At 60.9% G+C, this 25,824-nt stretch overlaps 3 protein-coding genes across 19 annotated transcripts in view; 2 read left to right on the top strand and 1 right to left on the bottom strand.

Annotated features, from left to right (window-relative positions):
- GNB1 (G protein subunit beta 1) overlaps positions 1 to 2,544 on the top strand; it is a 90,360-nt gene extending 87,816 nt beyond the window's left edge. For 5 of the 6 annotated variants that reach the window (XM_021097493.1, XM_021097491.1, XM_021097490.1 and 2 more), the window contains 2 exons: positions 511 to 626; positions 831 to 2,544. In XM_021097493.1, the coding sequence (XP_020953152.1) occupies positions 511 to 617 (107 nt within the window). In that variant the 3' untranslated portion in view covers positions 618 to 626; positions 831 to 2,544. Of the gene's footprint in view, positions 1 to 510; positions 627 to 827 lie in introns of all 6 variants that reach the window. The other variant, XM_021097495.1, reaches the window with a different exon arrangement.
- LOC110261347 lies at positions 1,596 to 6,501 on the bottom strand. Of its 3 annotated transcripts, none has more exons than XR_002345412.1 (3): positions 6,305 to 6,501; positions 5,598 to 5,796; positions 1,596 to 2,869 (listed from the first exon to the last, which is right to left on the bottom strand). XR_002345412.1 is itself a non-coding variant. In XM_021097496.1 (3 exons), the coding sequence occupies exons 1-3, from the start codon at positions 6,192 to 6,194 to the stop codon at positions 2,512 to 2,514; spliced, it is 732 nt and encodes a 243-aa protein (XP_020953155.1). In that variant the 5' UTR covers positions 6,195 to 6,501; the 3' UTR covers positions 1,596 to 2,511. The 3 variants fall into 3 exon arrangements, 2 of the variants coding, with proteins under 2 accessions (XP_020953155.1, XP_020953156.1); XM_021097496.1 differs by having other exon boundaries at positions 6,020 to 6,501; XM_021097497.1 differs by lacking the exon at positions 1,596 to 2,869 and having other exon boundaries at positions 5,562 to 5,796; positions 6,020 to 6,501.
- NADK (NAD kinase) lies at positions 5,562 to 23,049 on the top strand. 10 transcript variants are annotated; one of them, XM_021097484.1, is made up of 12 exons: positions 5,562 to 5,703; positions 5,896 to 5,951; positions 12,913 to 13,134; positions 14,729 to 14,812; positions 17,896 to 18,025; positions 18,310 to 18,415; positions 18,519 to 18,604; positions 19,362 to 19,464; positions 19,825 to 19,979; positions 20,100 to 20,438; positions 20,941 to 21,023; positions 21,323 to 23,049. In XM_021097484.1, the coding sequence occupies exons 3-12, from the start codon at positions 12,962 to 12,964 to the stop codon at positions 21,507 to 21,509; spliced, it is 1,446 nt and encodes a 481-aa protein (XP_020953143.1). In that variant the 5' UTR covers positions 5,562 to 5,703; positions 5,896 to 5,951; positions 12,913 to 12,961; the 3' UTR covers positions 21,510 to 23,049. The 10 variants fall into 10 exon arrangements, with proteins under 10 accessions (XP_020953143.1, XP_020953142.1, XP_020953141.1 ...); XM_021097483.1 differs by having other exon boundaries at positions 18,307 to 18,415; XM_021097487.1 differs by lacking the exon at positions 5,896 to 5,951 and having other exon boundaries at positions 5,569 to 5,703; positions 20,100 to 20,199; positions 20,281 to 20,438.

Below are 25,824 nucleotides of genomic sequence, written 5' to 3'. Positions count from 1 at the left end.
TGCCGCGCGCAACTGCGGACCCGTCTCACGTTGGGGTTGCCGCGGGCATCACTCTGGCCTGATGCTCCCCCGAGATGGGGTGGTGTGGATTTTTTCTCTTGTGCTTCTGCTGTTTTTATTGAAGCTGTTGACTGCTGTGAGTGCTCAGGAGTCCGCGCAGGAGGCCCTGGGCTCTGGGACTGTCTGTGCCTTTCAGTCGTGTGGTCACACACACACTCCCAGCCGCTCTGCCCTGTCTCCCTTCTGTCTGAGGGCTTCCCCGGCCCTGGGCGCGTCCCCGTCCCCCCGTCCCCCCCCCCCGTTCCCCCCCCCGCCCCCGTGCGAGAGGAGCACAGCGGCCTCGCTGGCCTTGGCGGGAGTTGCAGGAGGCACCCCGTCCCTCCCCACCCGCCTCACCAGGCTTTCTCCGTCCTCATGTCCTTGCCCGGCCACTGCGCACTGCAGACTGGCCCCGGGGGCTCTGGGGCTGCCACCCCGGGCCCTCGGGCGACTGCTAGGGTTTGCTCTCAGGTGTCTTGGCTGGGCATGACAACCGCGTCAGCTGCCTGGGGGTGACGGACGATGGGATGGCCGTGGCGACGGGATCCTGGGACAGCTTCCTTAAGATCTGGAACTAACGCCAGCAGGTACCGCGCGGCCAGGCGCCCTCTGCATGCGGCTCTGTGTTTCTCGTGAGCCGGTGCAGTCGGGGTTCAGGGTTCCTCGATGAGCTCTGATGCGGGGGTTTTGGAATCCGATGCGGGGTGAGGGCAGCATTCGGAGCCGTGGTGAGGACGGAGCTGCACGTGGGGGTCTGTTTCTTTTCACATCTCTAACTCTGTTTAAAGCAGCAGGTGGACGCCGCGGGGACTGGGAGGCCCTTCCAGCCTGGGAGCGTCACGGTGATAGCATTTCCCACCCACCCACTAACGCGGACGCCCTGCACCCCCTCCGGACTTCCAAAGGGCAAGATCTTCTCCCTTCACTATTGCCGAAACCAAGAGCACAATTCCCACTGAGAGCAGAGCCTCCGTGCTGTAAACTAAGCAAATCGTGTGCATTCCTGCGGGACCACTGTTCTTGTTTCTTCCTGTTCCTTTGTGTTTTTTTTTGTCCTGAATGAATTGAAAAGGAAATACAATAATAAAAACATTAACCAGAAGGTAAACTTGAGTGTAATTGTGAGACAGACACACCTTTTCACTCATTTCTTTGGAGTCAAGATGAGTGACCCTGTTTTGTGATGTTTAGGCAGAACCGGCTGGGGCCGCATCTTGTAATGGACTCTGAACTGCAGATGGTGTTTGTAACAGGATTTTGCAAACCTTCGCATTTCTTTCTTAACATATATTCCTTTCTGTTCCGTAGTTAAACAGAGAAAGAGGGTCTAGCGCAGCCTCTCTGCCATTGTTAACGATGTACATTTAGTCCCTAGATTTTTTACTTGGCGTCTAGTGTCACGTGATGATTGCGCACGAACACGGCCGAGGAGGAGGAGGAGGAGGAGGATGCTGAGAAGCCGAGGCTCTCACGCTCTGCGGACGCCCGTCAGGCACCTCTTCGTCCCGCCCGGCCGGCCCGGCCCTCTCTGCCCTCTAGCTCAGCTTTTAGTCTCACCTGGGGTCTCCTGGCGACAGTGGGGGCATCGAACAGGAGCGCATCATGACCCCGAGTCCCACCGCAGCCGTCAGGAGTCTGTTTGCCAGAGAGGTGCCCGTCTGTGCTTGGATAGTCGGTCCGTTATCTGTGTATGAAGCAGTGTACAAATTAATGTTTTGAAAATAATGATCTCAAACTTTCTAAGTTAAATTTTAAAAAAGTTGATTGTTTGCCATATTGGGTGGGTTTACTCTTAGAATCGCATGCTGTAGAAATGCTCAAAAGTGCATACAGGACTCAGTCCTTAGATGTTCCTTTTCTTTTAAGAAATAACCTCTTGAAAATTGTAACCGTTGCAGCTCTGTCCACTTAGCGCTGCTCCTCTGTGCACACGCATCGCATCGGAAGCCGCGCAGTTAGCGGTTCCACACGCTCAAGCAGCGGGATAAGTCACTGTTTTCTTTCTTTCTTTAAAAATCAAGTCCTGTTCCAAGCGATTGCTGTCGGATTGGGGCGGGGAGTGCGGGGATCGAGACCTCAGCCTCACGCTGTGAGTTCTGCACGGCCTGGCCCTCCCTGGGAACCAGCCTCTGGCATCTGAGGCCAACCCTTTCTAACAAGCGGACCTCCCTGGTTTGGGGTCGGGCCCAGGATTGAGCAGCAGCGTCTGGACAGCGGCCGGCCTCCCCCTGCACCCAAGCGCTCCCGCAGCAGCAGCAGCAGCTTCTCCATCCTGTGTTTGCAACATCCTGTGCAAACTGCTGGCGCGGTTGGCCTGGGCCTGCAGCGGGTGGGACGCGCCCCTCCCCTGTCGGCGCCTCCTCCGTAGAGCTCTCTGCACCCTGCCCTTCTCCTTTTGTATTTAATTTTTAAGTCCGTGTACTGCCAGGAAGCTGGATGCGAGATAGATCCTATATCCAACTGTACTGTTATTTAAGATGTAATAAAGCAGTTTGACATGAGGGACTTTGCTGTGGCTGCTCGTTTGTGGGGCCGCTTCAGTTCCTGGAGGTTGTCGCCCTCCCCCGGTGGCCCCGTCCAATCGCGCGGCAGTGCCTCGGCCAGCCCTCCTCTCATCCCGCCTCCCTGGCCGTGCCCAGGGCAGTGGAGTCTCCCCCGTGTCCCACCTACCTTCCCCTCCCTGAGCCTGCGCCCCCACTGGTGGTGTGTCCTTCCTCTTCCGCCCTGAGACGCTGTGGCCGTTCCTCCAGGGACAGGCATCCCACCCTGTGCCAGGGCCACGTCTTGGTCTCCAGAGAAGAACTGTACAGCCTTGTAAGAGGAAGAGCATCTGCCAGCACGCGTGAGAAACAGAAACTTCAGTGTGTGTGACGAGGGCCCTGTGCCCCCTCTTCGTGACCCCAGGGAGTGGGGGAAGCGAGGGTCCTCCTGGCTCTGTCCGCAGGGGAGGGCCGGCGGGGTCAGCACGTCTGCAGGGGTCTCCTGGGTGCTCCTGCCAGGACTCACAGCCTGAACAGTGGGCTCGCCTGGCTTCAGCCTCTTCCCCCACTTGCCTCTGGAACCATCCCGTTCCTTGCAAGTTTTGGCACTGCCAGCTGTCTTACAAAATGCCAGAGGCCGTGCAAGGTGCTCCCTGGGCCGGAGCCTTGGTCCTTGGGAGGGAGGGTCTCCTGGGGTTGGGAAGCAAGCAGTTATCCTGCCGCTGGCCGCCCACGGCAGAGCCCAGGCTGCACAGCCTCGGCAAGGGCTGGCTACCCTCGAGTGGCCCCTGTTCGCTTTGGTGCCCCAGCCTGACACCCTGCATGTCCCCTGCTCCCCGAGCCTGGGACAGGAAGGCTCTGGGGCCTCAAGGCTGCTGCCCACTTTCTCATGAGCATCACAGAAAGCAGGCATGGTTGTGGGGCACCTGGAGGCCGGCCAGCCAGTGGCGCCAGGTAGCAGGACCCTCCAGCGGCGGCCTCCACGGCCTGGACACGCCTGGCAAGGGGCCCCTCCTAGGTCCCCTCCGCTCCCTCCTCCAGCACGGCCTCTAGCCTCTGCTGCCTCCCGAGTCCCCCACTGGCCCCGGTGGGCACAGCTGTTGCAGATGTGATGTTCACGCAGCACCCTGAGCCCTCGGCAGCTGGACAAGAACCAGGGCCCAGCAGTGACCTCTGGGAGCTCGGACCTGGCGCCTGCACTGGCTCTGACACCAGTCCCACCACCACGCCCAGCACCCAGCGTTCAGTTCCTCACCACGTCCACCTCACCCAGGCTCCTGAGACGCCTGGCCAGTCAGAGGAAGCACACAGCGGGCTCCTCGCCCCCCACACTGCTCCCGCCACTCTTGCTACCAGACCTCTTGGCCCCACCACCCAGCCCTGGCTCCCCCACCGTTCCCCACTCCTGGGTCCAGCCCAGTCCTGCCCCTTCATCCCTGCTATGTGATCTCCAGCAAGTTACTTGGCTGCTCTGTGCCTTGGGCTCTCTGTGTGAAAATTTCGACAGCAAAAGCGCCTGCGCCCAGAGGCCTTGTTAAGAGTTCAGCGAGTGGCACATACTGGAGCAGGGGCTGCTCGTTGGCTTCACCACCAAAGACCCCCACCCACCCCAGGCCTGTGCCGCCTCCTGGGTCCCATGCCCAGGTCCCCTCCACCAGCACTCTTCCCGGCTCTCGTGCCCCTCCCCCCTACCTGGGGACAACTAGCGGCCACATCAAGTACTGTGTGCCTGGCACTTAGCGGGCTGGCAGGAAGAGGGGCTGCCCCCTCCCCACCCCAAAGCCAGCCCAACCAGGAGCGCTGGCCCCAGGGGAGAGCTAGGTAAGGCCGGACAGAAGGGACCAGGCTCGTCTAAGACATGCTGGCTGCAGGCCAGAAGCTGGGTGATGGAGGCAGTGGCCTCTGGACAGCCCGCGTCACTCACCTCCCCAGGGAGCCTCGGTGCCTCCCGGCCAGGCCTGTCACCCAGGCTCCTAGCCGCTTCCCCGTCTGGGTTCTGGGCAGCCTCCTTTCACCCCATTCCCGAGAGCTGGCAGGAGGAGCCCCTCCATACCCTGCCGCTCCCAATTCAGGACCATCCCCCTGCCTGCCTAAGTCCAGCTCTGGGCAGGCAGCCCTACCCACTGCACCCTCTATGGCCCTGCACCACGACCCCCGCTCGCCCCAATCTTTTGACCCTCAGAAGAGGATGGGTTCAGGTTTTGGGGGGCTAAAGCTCAAGCAGCAGGGGAGCCGTGTTTAGGAAAAAGCACAAAGAAACAAACACCAACTTAAGAGCGTCTACAGCTCTGGCACTGGGAGAGGTGGCACCCATGGCCTTTCCCAAACCCCGAGTCCCTCTGTGGCAGATCCCCTATCCTCTGCCCCGCCTGCACTGGCCTAACCACATGCAGCCCTACCCTCAAGCCGGCCGCTGGCCCCGCTGCTGGCCTTTCCCTCTCCCCACTCAGCCCGGCTCTTTCCAGCCCTGCCCTGGCGTCACCCCAAGCAAAACCTACTCTAGGAAGCTTCTGGAGGCCCTAAAGCGCCCCTCCCAGCACTGGCCTTCCTGATTGCAGGGTGTGAGCTGGCAGCTTGGAATCCCTGGGTGGGACCCAGGGCCTGCTGGGAGAAATTGCACAATTACACTCAGCTGAAGGAAGCCCGCACGCAGCCCCTGTTTTCTTACTTCTGAAATGGGGAAGCACTGTGGCCTGAAGCCTATGGCCAAGGCCCAGGCGGCACATTTCCGTGAGTAAGACGAGTAAGACGCACCTGTACAAGCTCCCTTTAGGGAGGGGTACACAGGATGCATGCCTGCTGTGTGCCGTGGCTGGCGACAAGGCTGGAACTCCTGCCTTGCAGCCTTCTGTGCAAAGTGCCCCCCCTGCTCTAGAAGGTTCCCAGGAGGCCTAGCCTAGCATTAGTATTGTTGACAATCATACTCCAACCCACAGCTCAAAAGGCTTTGCTTTTCTCAGGGTGTGGCTAATGGTCACTTTGGGGAAGTGGTTGAGTTTACAAAAGAGCCCGATGGGGAAGTTACAGAACTTGAGAAACCCCCTCCAGTTCCCGCCATCTGCCTCCCTCTCCACTCACCCTCGGTGACCCCACTGACCAGGGGTCCTAGGACAGCAGTGAGAGGTGTGTTCCAGGTCTCCAGACACAGGCCCAGGAGTCCTGGCTAGAGAAGACTCGCCCTCAGGTATGGGGGCGGGAAGGTAGAAGCCAGGCTGCTCAGAGGACTCTAGTCCACACATGGCCTCGGTCAGGTGCTTCTTGTCCCGGGAGCAGGGCTCTAGGAAGGAATAACGGCAGGCCCTGAGAGCCAGGCGATTACAAAGCCTGGTGCCTGGCCAGCCTCATCTACAGTGACCCTGCATCTGCTTGTTCCCAGACACGTCCCCGGAGAGAGGCACACAGCTGGGATCCCTGACGTCCGGCACCCAGGTGGTGGGTAACCAGTCAGTTTGGCGAGCCTTGGGGGAAAGGGCTTGGGGGCGAGGGGTGTGCAACGTCACCTTGGTCCCCCTCCTCTCTAGGTCCTCCAGTACGGGGCTCGCGGGTTAGGGAGAACAGTGTCAGCAGGTCCCTTGAGACCCCAGGCCCAGGTCTAGGTGTGCAGGGACCCGCCAAGCCGCTCAGGGTGGGCAAGCGCGGGCGGCCCAGGGGCACAGCTCTGTTGCTGCTGCGCATACCGACTTCTGCTTCCCAAAACACACTCCTGTTAAGCAGAGCCACGCCCTGGCAGTTACAGGGTCTGTGGCGGGTGGTGTCGCCACTCGCGGGGCCTGCAGTCAGCTCACCAGGCCCGCGGGGCAGAGAAGCGGGGGGCCGAATGGGGGGCGGGGCATGAGGCCCGAGAACGCGCTTCCGACGCGGCGCGGGGAGTGGGCACCAGGGTCCTCCCGGGGCTGCTGCGGAGGTGTTGGCAGCCGGGGTCCCGCCCCCAGGCCCGGGCGGACGCCCGTGCGGGCGGCCGCGGCGCGCGCGGGGCGGGGCGGGGCGCGTGCGTAGACGCGGGGGGCGGGGCGGTCTCCTACGCAGGCGCGCGGGTCCGCGCGGGGGTCAGCCGGGGCGCGCGTGCGCACTGGCGGCGCGGCGGCATCGCTACTCCGCGGGCCGGCGCCGCGGGCCGGGCGGCCGTGGGGCGGGGGGCGGCCATGGGGCGGGAGTCGGCCGCGGCGCCGGGAGCCGGCTAGCGACGGCGAGCGGCGGCGGGGCTGCGGAACCCGCGGGCGCGTCCCAGCGAGACGACGGCCCCGCAGGCGCCCGGGGAAGCGAACGGTGAGCGCGCGTCCCCTCGGCCCAGCCCGCCGCCCAGGGTCATGGGAGCGGGTGCTGGGGTCGCAGGGCCAAGGCGTCCCTGCCCACCGCACGGGTGTGGAGCTGGGAGGCGCTGGCCGGCCGCCCCTGCCTCAGGCTCGGCGCAGGTGTCGGGGCGGCCGGACGGAGTCCGCGCTGTGGGGACAGCTTGGAGGGTCCGGTCCTCAGGCGAGGCGGTCACTTAGGGGGTCACGTCGCGGTATGACTCCTGGGAAGGCGCGTCTGAGCTCGCTGCCCAGCGCCTCCCCGACGACCCGGCGGCTGGCCCGCTGGGTCCTGGCTGAGACCCTGTTCCCTTTGCCTTCCTGTCCGGCGCGCCGCGGTCCACGTGCGGGAGCGCCTCGCCCTGCTGGGTGCGCCCCACTCCGGCCTCCCCCCCCGAGCCTCCCGGCCGTGACCTCTGCTCTTGCCGCAGGGACTTGAGGGCAGGGACATGGGGGCGGGCAGCTCCGGGCGGCACGGACACGAGCTCCCCAGAAGAGGCCCCGGTGCTCTGGTCTCCGCTGAACTTGTGAGTGGGCTTGGTCCCGGTGCTTAACTCGCTCACCGCCTCGAGGGTTTTCGGGGAGGTGCCAGGAGCAAGCGGTGCCCCAGTAAGAAAGACGGGAACCCCGCGAAGGTCTGTTTAAGCTGCAGAATCAAGAGGCAGGTGGTTCTTCCCGCGGGTTGGTGCCCTCGCACCTTCTTGGCCTCAAGTCGGGGCTTCTCTCTGGACGCGGATGTTCCAGCGTCGGAGGGGGCATTGGCGGGGTTGGGGGGCGCTCTTCTGCCTGCAGGGTCTCCCTGAAGGCTTGCCCTCCCCTGCTGACCGGCACTGGCCCTCAAGGGGGTCGGGGGTGACTCCGGGATTCCTTTCTCTGGCTCACGCTCTGCTGTGTCTCCCAGACCCGCAGTTTCCCGGCCCGGGTACAGGCAGATAGGTGTTCAGACAGTTGGAGAGAAGCTGGGTGAGGGCGGCCTGGAGGGATGCGAAGCTCTGCCGCAGGTGGCATGGTACCCGCTTCCTTCCGAGCTAAGCAGCCACCCCTGTCCACCCGCCCCAGGTCTCTTATTTTGCTCCTTTGTGTGGCCCCCGTAGGCTGGCTCTTCGGTCACCTTTTGTGCCGAGCTTTCCAAAAGGCCTTTCTGGGTTCAGACCCCCTGGGTGACTGCCCAGTTTGATCAAGTCCTTGCCAGCACTTTGCTTTTTAGGGCTGCACCCACAGCATATGGAGGTTCCCAGGCGAGGGGCCCAATCCGAGCTGCAGCTGCTGGCCTTCACCACAGCCACAGCAATGCCAGAGCCGAGCCATGTCTTCGACCTATGGTAACACCGAATCCTTAACCCACTGAGTGAGGCCAGGGATCAAATCCACAACCTCATGTTTCCTCGTCGGATTCCTTTCCACTGCGCCACGATGGGAACTCCTCTGATGGAGAAGTTTTTAAATACTAGATTTGTGCTGTTAGGAACTTAATGAAACTTGGATGGAGTTAAAATTTCATCCTTTTAAAATAGTTAAGGCGTTCCCGTCATAGCTCAGTGGTTAACGAATCCAACCAGGAACCATGAGGTTTCGGGTTCTATCCCTAGCCTTGCTCAGTGGGTTAAGGATCCGGCGTTGCCGTGAGCTGTGGTGTGGGTCGCAGATGTGCCTCGGATCCCAAGTTGCTGTGGCTGTGGTGTAGGCCAGTGGCTACAGCTCCGATTAGACCCCTAGCCTGAGAACTTCCATATGCCGCGGGAGCAGCCCTAGAAAAGGCAAAAAGACCCCCCCCCCAAAAAAAAAAAACACAGTTAAAATAGGAAGTTCATGTTGTGGCAGAGCAGAAACAAATCCGTCTAGTATTCTTGAGGATGTGGGTTCAATCCCTGGCCTTGCTCAGTGGGTTGGGATCTGGTGTTACCGTGAGCTGTGGAGTAGGTTGCAGAAGCAGCTCAGGTCCAGTGTCCACTCGCTCTCAGTGCAGTTCGGCTCCTGCAGAGAGAGCTGCAGTGAGTGTCCATGGGCAGGTTGTTGTGTGGACATCAGGTGTGTTGCTGGGACGAATGCCCAGGTGCAGTTGCTGGGCTGTGGGTTTAGTTTTGACACTGTCAGACTTTTCCAGAGTCTGTCCCTTTTCTGTTCCCATAGCAGCCTGGGAGGGGCATTTCTCTGTTGCCTTTCCAGCTTTCCTCCTTTGAGCCTTTCAGAGGGATGTGGAGTGGCAGACAGACTTCCTAATAGCTGGCAAGGAGTGGCTTGTCACCTGCTGGGGGCCATAGGCACACCCTCTTGTGGTTTTTCTTCGCTTGCCCATTTTCTGGTTGGTTTGTTTGGTTTTGTGGGCTTGTGTCTTGAGAGTTCTTTATGTGTTATAGATACAAATCCTCTCTTGGGTATGCAGTTTGCAGTCCCTCCCAATCCGTCGCTTTTTTTTTTTTAACTTTCTTAACAGGCTCTGCCACACAGCAAGTTTTTAATTTTAATGAAGCCCAGTTTATTGACTTTTTTTTTTAACCTTTTATGAACTATGCTTTTTATGTCACGTATAAGAAATTCACTTTATTCCCTAGGTCCCCAAAACTTTGTTCTCTCTTTTTTTTTTTCTTTCATTTGGGTTACACCCACAGTGTGTGGAAGTTCCTGGGCTAGGGGTCGAACCCGAGCCACTACAGTGACAATGCTGGATTCTTAACCCCTGAGCCACCAAGGAACTCCTGCTCTGAGAGATTTATTCCTTTTTGCTTTTTAGGGCCACACCTGAGGCATACAGAGGTTCCCAGGCTAGGGGTCAAATGGGAGCTACAGCTACCGGCCTACGCCACAGCCACAGCAACACAGGATCCTTAACCCACTGAGCGAGGCCAGGGATGGAACCCACAACCTCCTGGTTCCTAGTCAGATTTGTTTCCACTGCACCACGACGGTAACTCCGAGAGATTCATTCCTTTGGATGTTACCCATGATATAGAATATGTAAAAATCCAGCGGTTATAAAATTAATTATAAGCCTTCTGAAAACTTGAGCATCATAGGATGTAATTAATTCCTTTTCTTTGTATTCTCAGGGTTATGGTACTCCTACTAGAGAGTTATTTCTGTACCCCGCGCCCCGTGGAATGACGGCGTTTCCGCACCTTCTAGGGGTCCAGCCTCCCCTGCCCAGCTCAGTGTGCTGTCTAGACAGGCCTTCCTTGCTGGCCGTCCAGCTTCTTCCAGCCTGTGCAGCGCCTGGCGAGGGGTCTTCAGGTTTTGTTTGGCCAGAGTGTTGGCATCCCTTTCTATAATTGTTATTATTGTCGTTAACTTGGGGGTTATTTTCGGCCCTCTGCTTGCTACCGCCCCTTGGTCTCTAGTAATGGTGCGTGTTCCGTGGGGCTCCTCTCAAGCGCTGACCTCTCTGAGCCGCGCAGTTTCGGACCAAAAGAGACACAAGTGAGAAGAGAGGGTCACTTCAGGGCAGGCAGAGGTCGCGCCCTGGGGAAGAGGAGCCCCTGCCTGCGGGAATAAGGAGTGGAGGCAAAGGGTTGTCCTCCAGGAGGTGAATTTTGAGCAAAGAGTTGAATGAATCACAGATTTTAGTGGCCGGGTGTCTCGGTGTGGATACATGCTTTCTTTTCTGTTGGGTAAACATCTGAGATGGAAACACACGGAGGATGAACCTGGGTTTAACGTTTTAAGAAAACACTGCCAAACTATTTTCCAAACTGGTTATACCATTTTCATTTCCACCAGTGGTGCATGAGGGTTCCAATGCCTTCCTGGCCTGGGGACACTTGGTGTGGTCAGTTTTCTAACCTTTTTGGTATTCTCCATGCATGGGAGCCGTATCTCATTGTGGTTTTAATTCACTTCTGATGACTAAAGACGCCGGGCATCTTTTCATGTGCTTGTTCGCAGTCAGTATATCTTTGGGGAAGTTGCCCAAAGTTGGGATCTTTTGCCCAGTGGTTTTTTTTGGGGGGAGGGCAGGGTGTGCCTGTGGTCACCAGCAAATTCCTGGGTTTTTTCCACTGCTGCATCACCAGAGAGTTTCTGGAGTTCTTCTAGAAGTATTTGGAAAGAAGATTTTGTCTCCCTGTGGAATCCCCTCTGTTGAAAATCCATTTGTTTGTTGACTGTCTTTTTGGTCCCTTGAGCTCTGTGTTCTAACCCATCCCACATTATCAGGTCCTTAAGCTGCAGAGCCACCAGAGAACTCCTAGAATTACCTCGGGAGCTTTTAAAGCTGCTGATGCCCTTGGTCTGGCTCAGGTGCGGGAGACTCCTTAGTGGATTGTGAAGTGCCAGGTGGCTGAGAGCTCAGGGGACTTGCTACCTTTGACCTTATCCTAGAGGCCCCAGGCTGTTCTGTGGCTCCAGCACGTTCCTTCTGCCTCCTTGCGGGAACCCCACGTTGTCCCTTCCAGGGCTGGCATCTGTGTCGTGTGCATTGTGGGCTCTTCTGGGCTTGTCTTTGTGCTTGTTCACGACTGGAGTGAGCTCAGGCCCGGCTGGGCCTTCCAGGAGGAGGGTCTGGGCCCCCGTGAGGTCCTCCGTGGTTTGTGGCACTGCCACGCCTCTCTTGGGAACTGGCAGCTTTCTGAGAAAATGACCACCTTTTGGTCCAGGATTTTCGGTGAGTGTAGTTCTTTCCATCCCTCAGTCTAAACTGGTTGATGTCCTTTATCTCCAAGCTCTGCTGCTTTTCTCCTTGTCCTTGTAATGCTTTCTGCCTGTGTTTTGTCCCCTTTTCTGCCTTCCTTAGGTTTGTTTTATTCATCTTCTGGCTTTGTTGACTTTAGCTCATTGCTCTTAATTCTCGAGGATCCCAGCACAGCTTGATGGTGGGGGGTGGTCCTGGGCTTGGGGTCCCAGCTCGTCTGGTCCGAGTGCTGTCTCGTCGGTTGGGTGCCAGTTTTGAGCTCGGGTCGGCTGGGACAGAGTTCAGACGCTCCCAGGTGCCCTTGGTTCCTCAGAACTGTTCTGTTTCGGCTTCTGTCGTTTCCTGCTTTGCCGTGTTCTAGTTGGAAGATGAGAGTCTCCACTAACTTTCGGAAGTTGAAGTTTTCTTTGATGACCAAATAGATCGCTTTAAAAGTGTAAGCTCAGGAGTTCTCAGGTGGTGCAGCAGGTTAAGATCTGGCATTGTCGCTGCAGAGGCTTTGGTCCCTGGCCCAGGTTCTTCCAGGTGCCACGAGTGCATCAAAAAATACATACAATAGGAGTTCCCGTCGTGGCGCAGTGGTTAACGAATCCGACTAGGAACCATGAGGTTGCGGGTTCGGTCCCTGCCCTTGCTCAGTGGGTTAACGATCCGGCGTTGCCGTGAGCTGTGGTGTAGGTTGCAGACGCGGCTCGGATCCCGCATTGCTGTGGCTCTGGCGTAGGCCGGTGGCTACAGCTCCGATTCAACCCCTAGCCTGGGAACCTCCATATGCCGGGGGAGCGGCCCAAGAAATAGCAACAACAACAACAAAAAAAAAAAGACAAAAAAAAAAAAATACATACAATAGGGGTTCCCATCGTGGCTCAGCAGGAAACCTGACTAGAATCCGTGAGGACGCAGGTTGGACCCCTGGCCCTGCTCAGTGGGTTGAGGATCCAGCGTTGCCCTGAGCTGCGGCGTAGGTCACAGACGCGGCTCGGATCCCTTGTCGCTGTGGCTGTGGCACAGGCCAACAGCTGTACCTCCAATTCGACCCCTGGCCTGGGAACCTCCATATGCCGTGGGTGTGGCCCTAAAAAGACAAAAAATAAATGAACGAGTGAAATAAATGACATAAAACTGCAGCCTCTGTTTGCAGGACTTGGCCTCCTTGGTCTTGTCAGTGATAATCACCCACGTGTTCTGGCTGAGAGGCGTTTACAACTGCGCCGCAAGTGGGATTTGCCTCTCGTCAAAGGGCCACGCATCCCCTGGTGTGTGGCTGCGTTCTCACTTGGTAATTTTTTCTTACTCGTGGACTTAGCTCTTCCAGATTAATTAAAAAACAGAGGTAGATTTCTGAGCTGGAAGTATCTTTGTGTTGGAAGCAGCCCGGGTGAAGTCCTTTGATAACTGGATTTCCGTGCTTTTCCCCCTGCTAGGTACGTGTGTGTTCGCTGTTTTTACGTAGGTCTTTCCTTTATTTTATGACACCAAGGCGTCCGGCGTTTCCAGGCCCACCTGCTCCTCGGGCAACAGCTGTGGAAATGGAGCAGGAAAAAGTCAATGGGAGTAAGGAGCTGAGCGCAGACGCCGCCTCCTACCGCTGCTCCGCCTGCCATGGGGACGAGGACTGGGCGCTCGGCCACCCCATCCGGGGGCGGGCCAAGTCCCGCAGCCTGTCAGCCTCCCCCGCCCTGGCGAGCACCAGGGAGTTCAGGTACAAGGCCTCCTCTGGGCCCCGGCGGCGCTCGCTCAGACACCCGGGAGGTGGGCACAGCCTCCCAGAGGGCTCATCCCTAAAGGCCACCTCCCGCCCCCCAGAGGGCACCCCACCTTGTTCCCTTCCTTCCTCCCTCACCCTGGTGCCCACACTCACTTTGGGGGTGAGGAGTGGGGGTGGCACCTGCAGTGCCGTCAGCTGGTTTGCCCAGTGAGAGGCTGGCCTTGGGCTGAGCATGGCCCCTGGGTGTTGGGCAAGGGGCCCCTACTCTTGCACAAGAATGGGAGCAGCTGTGCAGAGCCGGCAGGGAGGGCCTGCCCAGCAGAGCCTGTAATGGCCCCGGTGGAGGGTGCTCCGGCCCTGGGAGCCATGCGGGCTGGGAGTTTGGGGGGAGCTGCCAGCGCCAACATGGCCTCGGGCGCAGGAGCCTCGTGTGACGGGCAAGGGTCTTGGGGAGCAGCACATAGAGGTCTGTGCCCGGGCTTGCCGGGCACTGGGCGGATGAGGTGCCAGCAGAAGCTTCCAGGTGGACAGCTGTGACCCACGTGCGTGGCTGCAGCTGCCTTTGGGGTCATTGGTCCCTGTGGGCCACTGCGCTGCCGTGAGGTGAGTGCCTGTCCTGGCGGGCAGCCTTGGCTGCAGCTCCATGGGGCTTGGCAGTCACGCCCTTTGATTTCAGGGGACTTTGAGCCTGTGCAATGGCAGCAGGTCAAAGGCAGCCTCTGGGTCGGGGTGCCTCCCAGGTTGGGGGGCACACCCACAGCCGGCTCGGGTCAGAAATCCTCTCTAAACAGTTCATCCAGTCCCTGAAGGCCCCAGGGCCATGGCCCGTGGCTGCTCTTTACAAGACAATAGAAAATCTCTTTTGTCTGCATTGGGATTTGAAGATTCTGTTGACCCATGCATGAGGTGGGCAGTTAAAGACTTGGAAGTTTGCCAGCCGTGTTTGGCATCTCTGTGCCAGTGTTTTTGGTGCAGAAAGAGACCATGAGGCCATTGGTGCTGGCATTCTGGGCGAGGTGAACACGGTCCCCCGGCTGTCACTGTGGGGTGTCCAGGTGGCTCCCACCACCCCTGGCACCCCAAGGAGAGGACAGGGAGGGCCGCCAAGTGGTGTGCTGCCCAGGATGTGGGCCAGCCACAGTGCCCTGTGGTTCTGTTGGGGCGGAGTCGCTGTCCTGCTGTCGGATGCGGCTGCCCTCTGGAGCAGATCTTTCTGGATGGTGCAGCTCAGAGTGGGCCTTTCTGTTGGAATTTCCGTCTGGATGACTTGGGGTGGTTCCCAGCTGCGCACCCAGGGACCGTCCTCGGAGACACTAGCTGAGATGAGAATTCAGATTCCAAGGCCCGGCCCCAAGGGCCTACGCCCTTGTCCTGGGGTGGGGCTCAGGGCCTTGTTCCAAGGAGCACCTCCAGACGTGCTGCCCTGAGTGCTGCACGGACAGCGTTGGCGCTCCAGGGCGGCTCTGGGGTCAGCGGAATCTGTGGGTCCTCTCCTGGGTACTGGGCAGGTGGCGGGGTTCGTGTCACTCTTGGCCACATGTGTCTTTCAGCTGACGGCAGCTCACTGCCCTGTGCCCTCTCCCCGCAGGAGGACCCGCTCTCTGCACGGGCCCTGCCCGGTGACCACTTTTGGACCAAAGGCCTGCGTGCTGCAGAACCCGCAGAGCATCATGTGAGTCTCTGGGGGAGGGGGCGCCGCCCTGGGGTGGCCGAGCTGGGGAAGCGCCCCCCCCGCCCCCGGGGAGGAGCGTGCGTGTCAGGGTGCTTCCAGGCCCACAAGGCACCTTCTGTGACACCGCTGCCTTTGGGGCAGTGGATGGGGGCCTGGGCCAGAGAAGCTCCAACTCGGATCTAGCGTGACCTTTGCTCTTCACGGTGAGAACACTGGGAAGATAGTGCCCTTCTCAAGCTGACGCCGCTGCCGACACGGTTCCCTGATTATTACAGGGAGGCCCAAGTGTTAATTGGCATTTCTGAAAATCTGGGTTAATTTGGTTGAGCGAATCCCCCACCTCGTGGTAACAAGCTCCACATTTTGGCCATAGCGCGAGGGCAGCACAGCCTGGGGGTCCCTGGGCCTGCGATGACAGATGGGAAGCTCTTTAGAAATGAAGCAGGTGGGGTTATTTCACTGAATGCTTGAACACAGACCCCTTCTCTGCCATCCCGGGTCTCCTGTTGAGAACAGACGCTTCCAAAGAGATTAGTTTGCTGTGTGGGCTGGCCATGCTGGGTCTCTTGGGGACAGCACAGCACCCGAGTGGCTTCGCTGCCCCCGTGCTTGATGCTGAAACAGCACAGTCCCAGCACAGCCTTGGGCCCAGCGGAGCCCCGGTGGGGGTCCTTGTTCCCTGCAGCCCCTCAGGTGTGCTGTGTGGGCAGCCCGTGGACGTTCCTGTGAACATGGGCGGGGCCTGTCCTTCTGTGGATCCTGCCTCAGGCCCTCTGGCGCCAGGCGCTGGCTGCTGCCCTGTGCCCCACTGTGCGCTCTGGCCCAGCCTGGCCCTGCCCTGGCCTTTCACCAGCTGCCTGGGGCCCCTCCCACGTTCCCTGATCCTGGCGGTGCTGCTCCCTCCTTGTCACTCACATCTCAGCTTAAGGGCCGCCCTGGGTGGCCTCCCGCCGTCTGGCCTTAATTAGCTGTCGCCCAGCCCAGGTCTGGGGCGGGGGGTGGCCTTGTGAGCTCTGGGTGGGGTCTCGTCGCCTGCTCCCCATCTGGCTTTAATTAGCTGTCGCCTGCTCCCGGCCCAGGTCTCGGGGGTGGGGGGGCTTGGCCTCGTGAGCTCCGGGTGGGGTCTCAGGGCGGCATTGGGCTACTCCTCAGGGTCCCCTGGGGCCATGTGGGTGGAGGGCTCTGAGCAGAGGCTCGCGAGTCTCCAGGGCCAGGAGCCAGCAGCTCCCTCCATGGCCTCCCCTGGGCACTGTCTGGGGACTGTGGTGCCGTCCTGGCCCTGCCTGCTCCCCAGCGCCAGGCCAGCGGGGCAGGGCTTACCCGCATGAAGCGAACTTTCCCCTGAGATTGGAAAGGGAGAGACTGCAGAGGAGTCGACAGAGGAGGTGATGAACCAGCGTCGTCTTTCCGCGCCCCCCACACGCGTCTTTTCTGTTGCATGGGAGCAGCGGGCACCTCTTGACATTGGAGACTGTGGCTCAGTGGTTCCCCAGCTGCGCTATCGGCTGACCCTGCCCCGAGGCCTGGAGAGGGGTTGGCACCTCTCTTTGCAGCGACCCCTTGGCACTCAGGACCAAGCGGTGGCTCTGGCGGGTGAGGCTGGGTCTCGGGCTGGAGGGGCCCAGAGCCCTAGCCACCTGCTCAGTGGGGGGGGGGGGGGGGGGGGCGCCAGACTCACACAGACCCAGGCGGAGGGCCACGCGTGCGCGCCAAGCAGATGACCAGTGCCCACCCCTCTACCTGCCCGCGGACTCCTGCCATGGGCCTGGCCGGTTCCACAGCCCAACTCCGCCCTGCGCAGCCCGATGGGATGGACCATCCGGGAATGGACCACCCGGGGCGGCAGAGCTCGGGCGTGGCGTTTGTTTTCAGTGGCGATTCGCCAGGAGGGTCCCCCCGAGGTAGGAGGAGAGAAGGCAGTTTGATTGGTGTGCATTTAGGTCAGGAGGCGCCCGACGCTGCTCTGGACACGGCCTCTCGCAAGGCGCTGTGTTAGCAGGTCAGAAAGGAGGTGTTTGGAGCCAGGGTGCAGGTGGGGAGTTGGGGCGCTGCTTTGCCTTCCTCTCCTGCCGTTCACCAAGCATGGCCGAGATGCTGTGCACAGAGCCCCAGCCCCCGCAGGGCCCCGCTTGAGACCAGGCAGAGGAGGTAACGGGTGACCTTCCCCTGGCAGAAATGCCTGGAAAGGGTGAGTGATGGGTGGTCGGAGCACAGGGCCAGGGACCCGCCCCTCCCTTTAGGGGTTCGCATCACGATTTTGAAAGTTGCTGGCGAGGCCATCAGGTGCTGAGGGAGGCGCTGTCCCTCGAAGTACGGTTTGGAGCAGGTCTTGGGGACTTGGCGTCAGAGGGCAGGTCTTTTGCTGCCACGCACATCTCAGGGCTGTTTCCCAACAGTCTGGCGGGCATTTCTGGGGTACACACGGCAGTCATAGCCCCCGCTAGGGGGCTCAGCCTCAGGACACCCCTGCCCCCAAGGGGACTTGCTGCCCAGGGATCTCGCCGGTGCAGGGACCAAGGTGCAGGGACTTATTTTTTAACTATTTGAGCAGTTTTAGGTTTGTGCAAAAGCGAGGGGAAGGGAGCGGTCCCGCATCCCCGCCCCCTGAGCCTGAGCCTCCCCCACCTTCAGCATCCCCGCAGAGGGGGCGCTGGTTACAAGCGGTGAGCCTGCGCGGACCTCGGCCCACCCCGAGTCCCTAGTTCCTTCCGGGACCTCGTGCTGCGCGTCCTGAGCTGTGGACAAACGTGCGATGACTCGTAGCCGTTGGGATGGCGCAGAGCCGCCTCCCTGCCCCAAATCCTGCCTTTGACTTTGAAACAGAGTGGGTTTTGACTGTGAAGGTTAAGGGTCAGCCGAGCGGCTCACCCCCACCTCTGAGTCCTGCCCCCGCCGATCCTTGTTGGGCCGGTTCGGGCGCCTGCGCCGTGTCTCGGGGGCAGGTCCCGCTGCACCTTGCGGAGGAGCCGAGGGTAGGGGTGCTGGGGGGGGCGACGCTGCCCGGGATTCAGCAGCCTCGTGGTCGTGTCAGGACAGCCCTCAGTGCGGCCGTGGCGGGTGTGAATGCTCCCCTCCCCTCCCAGGCACATCCAGGACCCTGCCAGCCAGCGGTTGACGTGGAACAAGTCCCCCAAGAGTGTCCTCGTCATCAAGAAGGTCCGGGATGCCAGCCTGCTCCAGCCCTTCAGGGAGCTCTGCACGTACCTGATGGAGGTGAGCGCCGAGCGGCCAGCTCCCCGCACCCCCGTGCTCGCACCGGCCTTGCCTCGGACCCACGGCTCCTTGGGACCACGGTGCCCTGACCCCCGCTCCGACCACAGCTGCAGGAACAGGAGCGTTCCCGCCTCCTGCCGGTGCAGTGGGGCTGTGCGGGGGCAGGCGGTTTGGGGAGCGGCCTCCCCTTGCCGGCAGGGCCAAGGCGCCGAGCGGGCTTCTCGAGGACAGCCCAGGCCGCGCCGCGTCTTACCGGCGGGCTGACGGGTGGCGCCTTCCAGCAGAACAACATGATCGTGTACGTGGAGAAGAAAGTCCTGGAGGACCCCGCCCTCGTGAGCGACGACCACTTCGGGCCGATGAAGAGGAGGTTCTGCACCTTCCGAGAAGGCGAGTTGCCCCCGGGCCCCGCCCCACCGGGCAGCCGCCCCGCCGCCGCCACCGCCGCCAGGCCGCTTGAAGGCTGCTCTGGCGTCTGCTGTTCTGCTTATAGATTACGACGACATCTCGAACCAGATCGACCTCATCATCTGCCTGGGCGGCGACGGGACGCTGCTCTACGCCTCCTCGCTCTTCCAGGTGGGGTGCTGGCGCCGTGCGGGCCGGGTCCTGCTCCAGCGGGGCTGTGGTGTCTCTTCAGTTCATTATTTGGCGATGGGGTCTGCAGGCGTGGGCAGCTGTGCTAGGCCCCTGACGGTCCCCTGGGCTGGGCTGGGAGGAGGCCCCAGGCCTGGCCCCTTGCTGGGCGATGGGCCAGCGCTGGGGAGGAGCTGCAGGCCGACCGTCAGAGCCCAGCGGGGTGCCGGCGGGCTGGGCACCACGTGCTGCGAGCCACCGGGCTGGACCGCGCACGGCTCCCACTGGGCAGAGGAGGAGAGCGAGGGTCCTGGCAGGTATCCCACCCCCTCAGAGCTGCCCAGCCGTCGTTTCTCAGCTCCCACCACGGGTGCCCTCCCCATCTCCCCACTCCCCGCCCCCCCGCCCCCGCCCCACCTGCTCCTCCCTCCTTTGCGGGAGCAGCTCTCAAGGGGCTGCGGAACTGCCTTTGGGGCAGCCCTTCCACCCCTGGCCCCTCTGCTCCTCCCCGTTGTCTCTTGCGGTCTCTCCACGCTCCCGGAACCTGCCCCAGGGTCCCCGCTCTCCGCCACTGTTCCCCTGGCCTCCCTGACCCTTGGCTGACCTCGTTCATGCACCACCCCCTCTGAGTCCGCCCCCTCCCCGCAGCGGGCACCGACGTGCACCTAGCGCACGTCCCTCCCGGGCTTAGGCGGGCGAGGGTCCGTCAGGGCTGGGGTGGCTCCGGGGCTTCTGAGTGACCTGCCTCCTCGGCTCACAGGGCAGCGTGCCTCCAGTCATGGCGTTCCACTTGGGCTCCCTGGGCTTCCTGACTCCCTTCAACTTTGAGAACTTTCAGTCCCAAGTTACTCAGGTGATACAGGGTGAGTTGGAATGTTCCAGAACCCTCGAGCAGTCCCCGAGGCGGGATTGTCTTCTTACCTGGCGTGGGTTTTTTCTAATGATGCGTAGGACCACATTTGAGTGTTTCAGGACTCAGAGACTTCTGAGTTTGGGGTGGTTCAAGCGTTTTTCCCTGACGTGAGACGTTGGAGCTCTCACAGGATCAGGCCTCTGTACGTGCCCGGGGGCAGTGAGCTGAGCTCCACAGGAGGCAGGGCGGTGCTCGTTTGGGAGCAGAAAGGGCAGGGGGGCGGTCTCTGGCTAGGGGGGCTCTCTTCCTGTGGGCGCCACAGCCCCCTTCCCTGCTGACCGGCCTGGGCGTGACCCCTGCTGGCCCCCAGGCAACGCGGCTATTGTTCTGCGGAGCCGCCTGAAGGTCAGGGTCGTGAAGGAACTCTGCGGGAAGAAGCTGGCCGTCCCCAACGGGGTCAGCGAGCACGGAATGCTGGCCACAGCCCTGGACGCGGAGCTCGGGAAGCAGGTCATGCAGTACCAGGTCTGTCCGGGTCCCTCCCCCCCCGCCCCCCGGGCTGTGCCCCCCCCCGCCCTCGGGACCTTGCCAGCGCCCAGGGCCGCCCGGCACTGCAGCCCCTGAGTGCACCGGCCTCGCCCCCAGGTGCTGAACGAGGTGGTGATCGACAGAGGCCCCTCCTCGTACCTGTCCAACGTGGATGTCTACCTGGACGGGCACCTCATCACCACGGTGCAGGGCGATGGTAGGTGGGCGCCCGGCCTGCCTGGGGCTCCACGCGGGCGGGGGCCGTGCGCACCAGTGCCACCCTGCGCCTCTTCTCCAGGCGTCATCGTCTCCACCCCGACGGGCAGCACGGCGTATGCGGCCGCCGCCGGGGCCTCCATGATTCACCCCAACGTGCCAGCCATCATGGTCACACCCATCTGCCCCCACTCGCTGTCCTTCCGGCCTATTGTGGTCCCTGCAGGGGTCGAGCTGAAGGTCAGAGCCTCCCACCCTCTTTGGTTGGGGCCCTGGTAGGGCCTGGTCCCTGGGGTCTGGTTGGCGGGGGCAGCGCCGAGAGCTGGGCCAGCCCCACAGGCAGGATCTCCGCCTGAGTGGTGGGGGTGGAGTGAGGGCGGCAGGTGAGGAAGGACCCTGCCCTCTTGTCCCCCAGGGCCTCTGTCCTTCCATGTCCACCCCTTCTCTGTGCTCTGCTCCCCACTGCAGGCCACCCCGGACCAGCCTGTCCTGGTCTGGGCCCTGACATGCGGGCTGGGTCTGCAGGGCAGAGAGGAGGGGCCGGAGCCAGGCACCTGGCCCTGATGGACACCTGCCTTCCGTTCCCGGGGTCGTGTCCACAGGACACAAGTTACCTCACCCGGGCACGTAGTGGGCACTGTGTGGGTGCCTGTGAATCCCCTGGGCGGTGCCACCCCCGGCGGGGTTCACGCTCCTGGCCTCACTCTCATAGGGTACCCCTGTCCTGCTTTTGATTCTTTAGATCATGCTGTCACCAGAAGCAAGGAATACCGCGTGGGTGTCCTTCGATGGACGAAAGAGACAGGAGATCCGCCACGGAGACAGGTGTGTGGCCGCGGGCCGGAACAGGACAGGTGGAGCTGGTGGGCTGAGAGCCCTGCGGGCCTGTCCCCGGTTCTGACATGATCACGTCGCAGACCTGTGCCTGGGTGACAGCGCCCTGCCAGCTGCACCTGCCCCTGGGGGTCCAGGAGCACCCCTCTGCCTCCAGGGCACCAGAGGCCCTGGGGCCAGGCCTCAGGCAGGGGGCGTGGGCAGAGCTGAGCCGGCCCAGCCCGTGGGGAGGGTGGCGTCTCCCCGGGAAGGTCTCACGGGAGGGTGACGCTGCCTCTCTCCCGCTGCAGCATCAGCATCACCACCTCCTGCTACCCGCTCCCCTCCGTCTGCGTCCGAGACCCCGTGAGCGACTGGTTTGAGAGCCTGGCACAGTGTCTGCACTGGAACCTGCGGAAGAGGCAGGCCCACTTCCCGGAGGACGAGGGGGGCGACGAGGCGGGGGACGGGGACGAGGAGGGCGGCTCGGGGAGCTAGGCCTGTTGGCCCAAACGCACACTGTGAGTCTCACAGGCCCAGCGCAGGTGGCAGGCGCCGCGTCAGTCTGTGGCCAGAGGGAGGGCCTGAAATTGGCTTTTTTGTCGACCAGATCAGCTCTTTTTAACGTTTCAAATCTGAGTTTTTTCTGCATTTCTAAACAAGCGAGCGTGATGGCTGGGAGCTTGGAGGCCAACTCGGGCACAGCCACCCAGCATCTCCGGAGCCCAGGCCCGGCAGGGTCCCCAGCTTAATGAGCTCTTTAATTCCCCATCTGGAAACCTCCGTGAATCAGTTGATTGACGCTGGGAGGGGGGAGCAGCGTGGACAGAGCTATCCTTTGCTATTGAAAAATAAACATCTCACCGCAAAAATCTTCCTTCAGCCACCACCACCTTCCCCTGATGCCACTTGGGACACTTCTGCCAAGAGCAGGCGGCATTTGGTTGGCAGGCAGACGGGTCCCCTCCCGCTCCGGCTCAGGGTCGGCCTGAGTTGCCTGGTTGCTCCTGCCTTGGTTCCAAAGCCCTGGTCCCCTCACCCCCCGCCCCCTGCCGTCGGAGCACCAGCCCGGCCACGGCGGGGTCGGGGGGTCGATTCTACACATTCCTCGTGGAGCAGGTGTTTCAATCCCGAGTCTCCTTTGTAGAGATTGTCGCACTTCCTCAAAGTGCTGCCTGCAGACCGCGGCGCACACTGTGAGCTTTCGGGGCGGGGCCGGGTCGCGTCCCACTCAGAGCCTCATTCCAGTGTTCGCCCCATGTCCTGTGCTCCGGGACCACTCTGCAGCCCCCGCGGCTGACGGACCCGTGCACCGGGGGGCCCCACGGTTGTGACGGGGTGGGGGTGTCGCATGTCAACACGGCTCTGCTCCCTGTGGGCTCGGGAGGGACCCTCACATTCAGCCCTCGTGCGCCATCACCAGCTGCCGGATGCCAGAGCTGTGTGGCACCTGGTGGGAGCCTGGCCCCGATCCGCTGGGCATCTTGAACGTGGCGTCTGTGTCTGAGAACTGCTTTCTCTCAATCGCGTTTCTTGCGGAAGCAGAACGGACGGGTGCCTGTCCTTTCTTGGACCTGCTTCTGGAATGACGGGCCGGGGGGCTGTGCTTTGCCCACCTGGGGGTTCGCAGGCTGAGAAAAAGGCACCTGGGGCACACGTGTGGCCACTGTGGCCGGAGGTCTCCGGAGCTGGCTCTGCAGCCTGGGCGCCGTGGCCGCTGTCTGCCTCCATTGCACCTGCCTGGGCGCCCGGCCACGCTGGGAGGGGATCGCTTCGCGCCACCTGCCTGCAAGCCCCCGGCACAGCCAGTGGCCTGAGGGAGCCCCACTGGCAGCGTTAGGCTCGGCACTCAGGTCACTCATTCAGACAGCCCGTGTTGACCAAGTCCTAAAGCATGACGCACAGTGACCTGCGGAACTTTGGGTTTTTTGAAGTAAATTCTTAATGTTTCATATTGTTAATAACTGGGAAATTTGTTAAATGTTGAAAGCCTTATTACTATTTTCGGATCCTTTCAATAAACAGACTTGTTTTAAAAGTTGGGTTGAATGATAACTTTATTTGGTTCTTCGTAACCAACCCCAGGATGCTGAGGCGAATGGGCCAGGGCCTCAGGTCCCAGCTGGCGGAGCCTGCCCTGGGCACGTGTCCTGGGGCATGGGTCCTGCTCCACCAGGGACATGGCCCAGCCTGGAGCTCCTGCCTCCCCCTCCTGGTTCCCGGGACTCCTTGCTCAGGCCTGGGTGGACGTGACGAAGGCTCTGCTGGGAGCCAGACCAGATGCTGTGGACACAGCCCTTTGGGCAGGAGCCCGGGAGAAATGGCGACCAGCCCGTGCGCACTGCTGAGAGGCCACCCGTAGCTCAGACATAAGTGGCCGTCTGGGGCTGGCGGGGGCTGAGTGCAGGCCCTGCCCCTGCGGGAGACAGCCATGCCTGATAAGCCCTTCCCATCCAGGCATCTGGGGGGGACTTCCTGCCAGGCGTCTCAGTGGCCATGAGTGCTGTCCCCTCCACTGTGGGCCTTGGCGGCCGGCAGGTCTGCTAGGAAGCAGGGTGTCTGCGGTCATTGCCCGGGCAGGTGGCAGAAGGCACTTGGGCCTGAGGCTCTCCGCACATAAGCCGGCTGTGTGCCATCCCAGGCTGGCTGGGCCTCCTTGCGTCCGGGAACAGCGCCTACTTAAGGGCTGGATCCGGCCGGCCAGCTAATCTCCGGGCCAGAGGGAAAAGGCATTGCCCAACCTCGCCCCTCCAGGCTTTGGGAGTGCGTCAGAGGGGACAGAGAGCTGGGGCACAGAGGCCATAGCACAGGCCCCAAGATGTCGCCCGACCAGGCCAGCAGGGCATTTCTGTGGGCTGCAGCTGCAGGCCCCTCGAAGCTTCCAGTCTTCAGGGCAGTGGCCTTAGAAGCCTCTTCTGGCCTTGCCTGGCTGCGCGTGAGCAGCCCCAGGGCCAGAGCACATCCTGGGCCTTCCCCTGCTGGCCTCCCTTCTCTCAGGCCAGGCTCCACATCCAGCAGTTCGTGCCCTGAAGTTCCTGCACCAGGAGCCACTGGGTGCCAGGAACCGGACAGTCTGCCTCAGGTGGGGAGGGAAACTGCCCTAATTAGGGGAGGCAGCAAAGCCACCAGAGCCCTTGGGGCGCGAGGCATGGCGACTGTTCAAAAGAAGGAAGCCGGGAGTTCCCATCGTGGCTCAGTGGTTAACGAGTCCAACGAGGAACCATGAGGTTGCAGGTTCGATCCCTGGCCTTGCTCAGTGGTTTAAAGATCCAGCGTTGCCATGAGCTGTGGTGTAGGTTGCAGATGTGGCTCGGATCCTGCGTTGCTGTGGCTCTGGTGTAGGCCAGCGGCTACAGCTCCGATTCGACCCCTAGCCTGGGAACTTCCATATGCGGCAGAAGCGGCCCAAGAAATGGCAAAAAGACAAAAAAATAAAAGGAAGCCCAAAGGCTTGGCGCAGAGCAAGCTGAACGTGGCTGGGCTCACGGAGGGGCTGCGTCTGGAGGCTGGGACCAGGCACCCAGGCCCAGGAGGCGACAGCAGGCTGCTCAGTGCCTCCTGGCCATGTTGGTGGGGGTACAGAAGTATCAGGCAGCGCAACTCCACCCTTCTCCCCACCCTCAGGGTCACAACCTGTTCCTGGGCTGCGTGGGCTCCCGGGCCCATGTCCACACATCCCTGCCGTCTTTGCTGTCCCCTGGGCCCCGCAGGTCCCACCATCTGTCCCGGCTGCAGCTTTCAGACCAAGGCCGAGGCATAGATGGAGCCTGTGCGAGGAGGGTAGGGTGGCCTGGGGGCCCCAGAAGGGGGCAGAGCAGAACCCGCCATGGATTCTCTGCCTTCCTGCCTTGTGGAAAGTCACCCATTGTCATACAAACACTGAAGGAGAGAGCTTTTGGGAAGGGGGCCTGGCACCAGTCAGGCCGTGGAGGTCAGAGGATGCCAGGGCTGTGGAGAGAGACACACTGAGAGGATGCCGTGCTGGAGGCTTCAGAGGTCCTGGGGCGGGGGGGCTTCCTTCCCAAGAACTGCTTCCTATAGGATTTGTGTCTAATGTGCAAATTAGCAAAGAAGCTTAAACAGCACGTGTGAAGCTGATGAGGGTGTAAGGAACCCTGGCCAGACTAGTCTTTGACTCCCAAGTTCTGCTTCTTGGAATCCAGTGAAAAGAAGCTAAAACTACAGCAAATTTGCATAAAACTGCACCGATGCTTTGTTGTGGCTTCCCTGAGACCCAGGGTGAAATTACTCCTGCTGCCTTCATAGGCAACAAAGCCGTGTCTCCTGCAAGAACTTAGACAAGAACTGTGTGGAAACTAATAGAGGGAAGCCTCAATTCTAGTAGTGTCAGGGGGTAGCTCTCAGGCTCACACCCCTCAACCTTGATATGGAACCAATAGCAGCAGAGTCCCTTCCATCTGTGATGAGAAGCAAGCTACTTTTTTTTTTTGCCTTTTTTAGGGCCACATCCGTGCCACATGGAGGTTCCCAGGCTAGGGTCAAATGGAGCTGTAGCCGCTGGCCTACACAACAGCCACAGCAAGACCAGATCTAAGCCACATCTGGGACCTTCATCACAGCTCATGGCAACACCGGATCCTTAACCCATTAGGTGAGGCAGGGATGGAACCCGCAACCTTGTGGATACTAGATGGATTCGCTTCCACAGTGCCATGACGGGACCTCCTGGACTTTTTGTTTATAACAACTTCCCCTTTCTCCTCTTTATAAGTTTCCTCTCCTCTGTTTTACCAGACTTGTGAGAGGGTCACCACAGTTGGGTGTCCAAAGTCACAACGCATTGCTGCTGCCA

Source organism: Sus scrofa, chromosome 6 (assembly GCF_000003025.6).
Source record: "Sus scrofa isolate TJ Tabasco breed Duroc chromosome 6, Sscrofa11.1, whole genome shotgun sequence".
NCBI lineage: Eukaryota > Metazoa > Chordata > Mammalia > Artiodactyla > Suidae > Sus > Sus scrofa.
The sequence above is the reverse complement of the archived record's forward strand: the minus strand, read 5'-3'. Positions and strand labels throughout refer to the sequence as shown.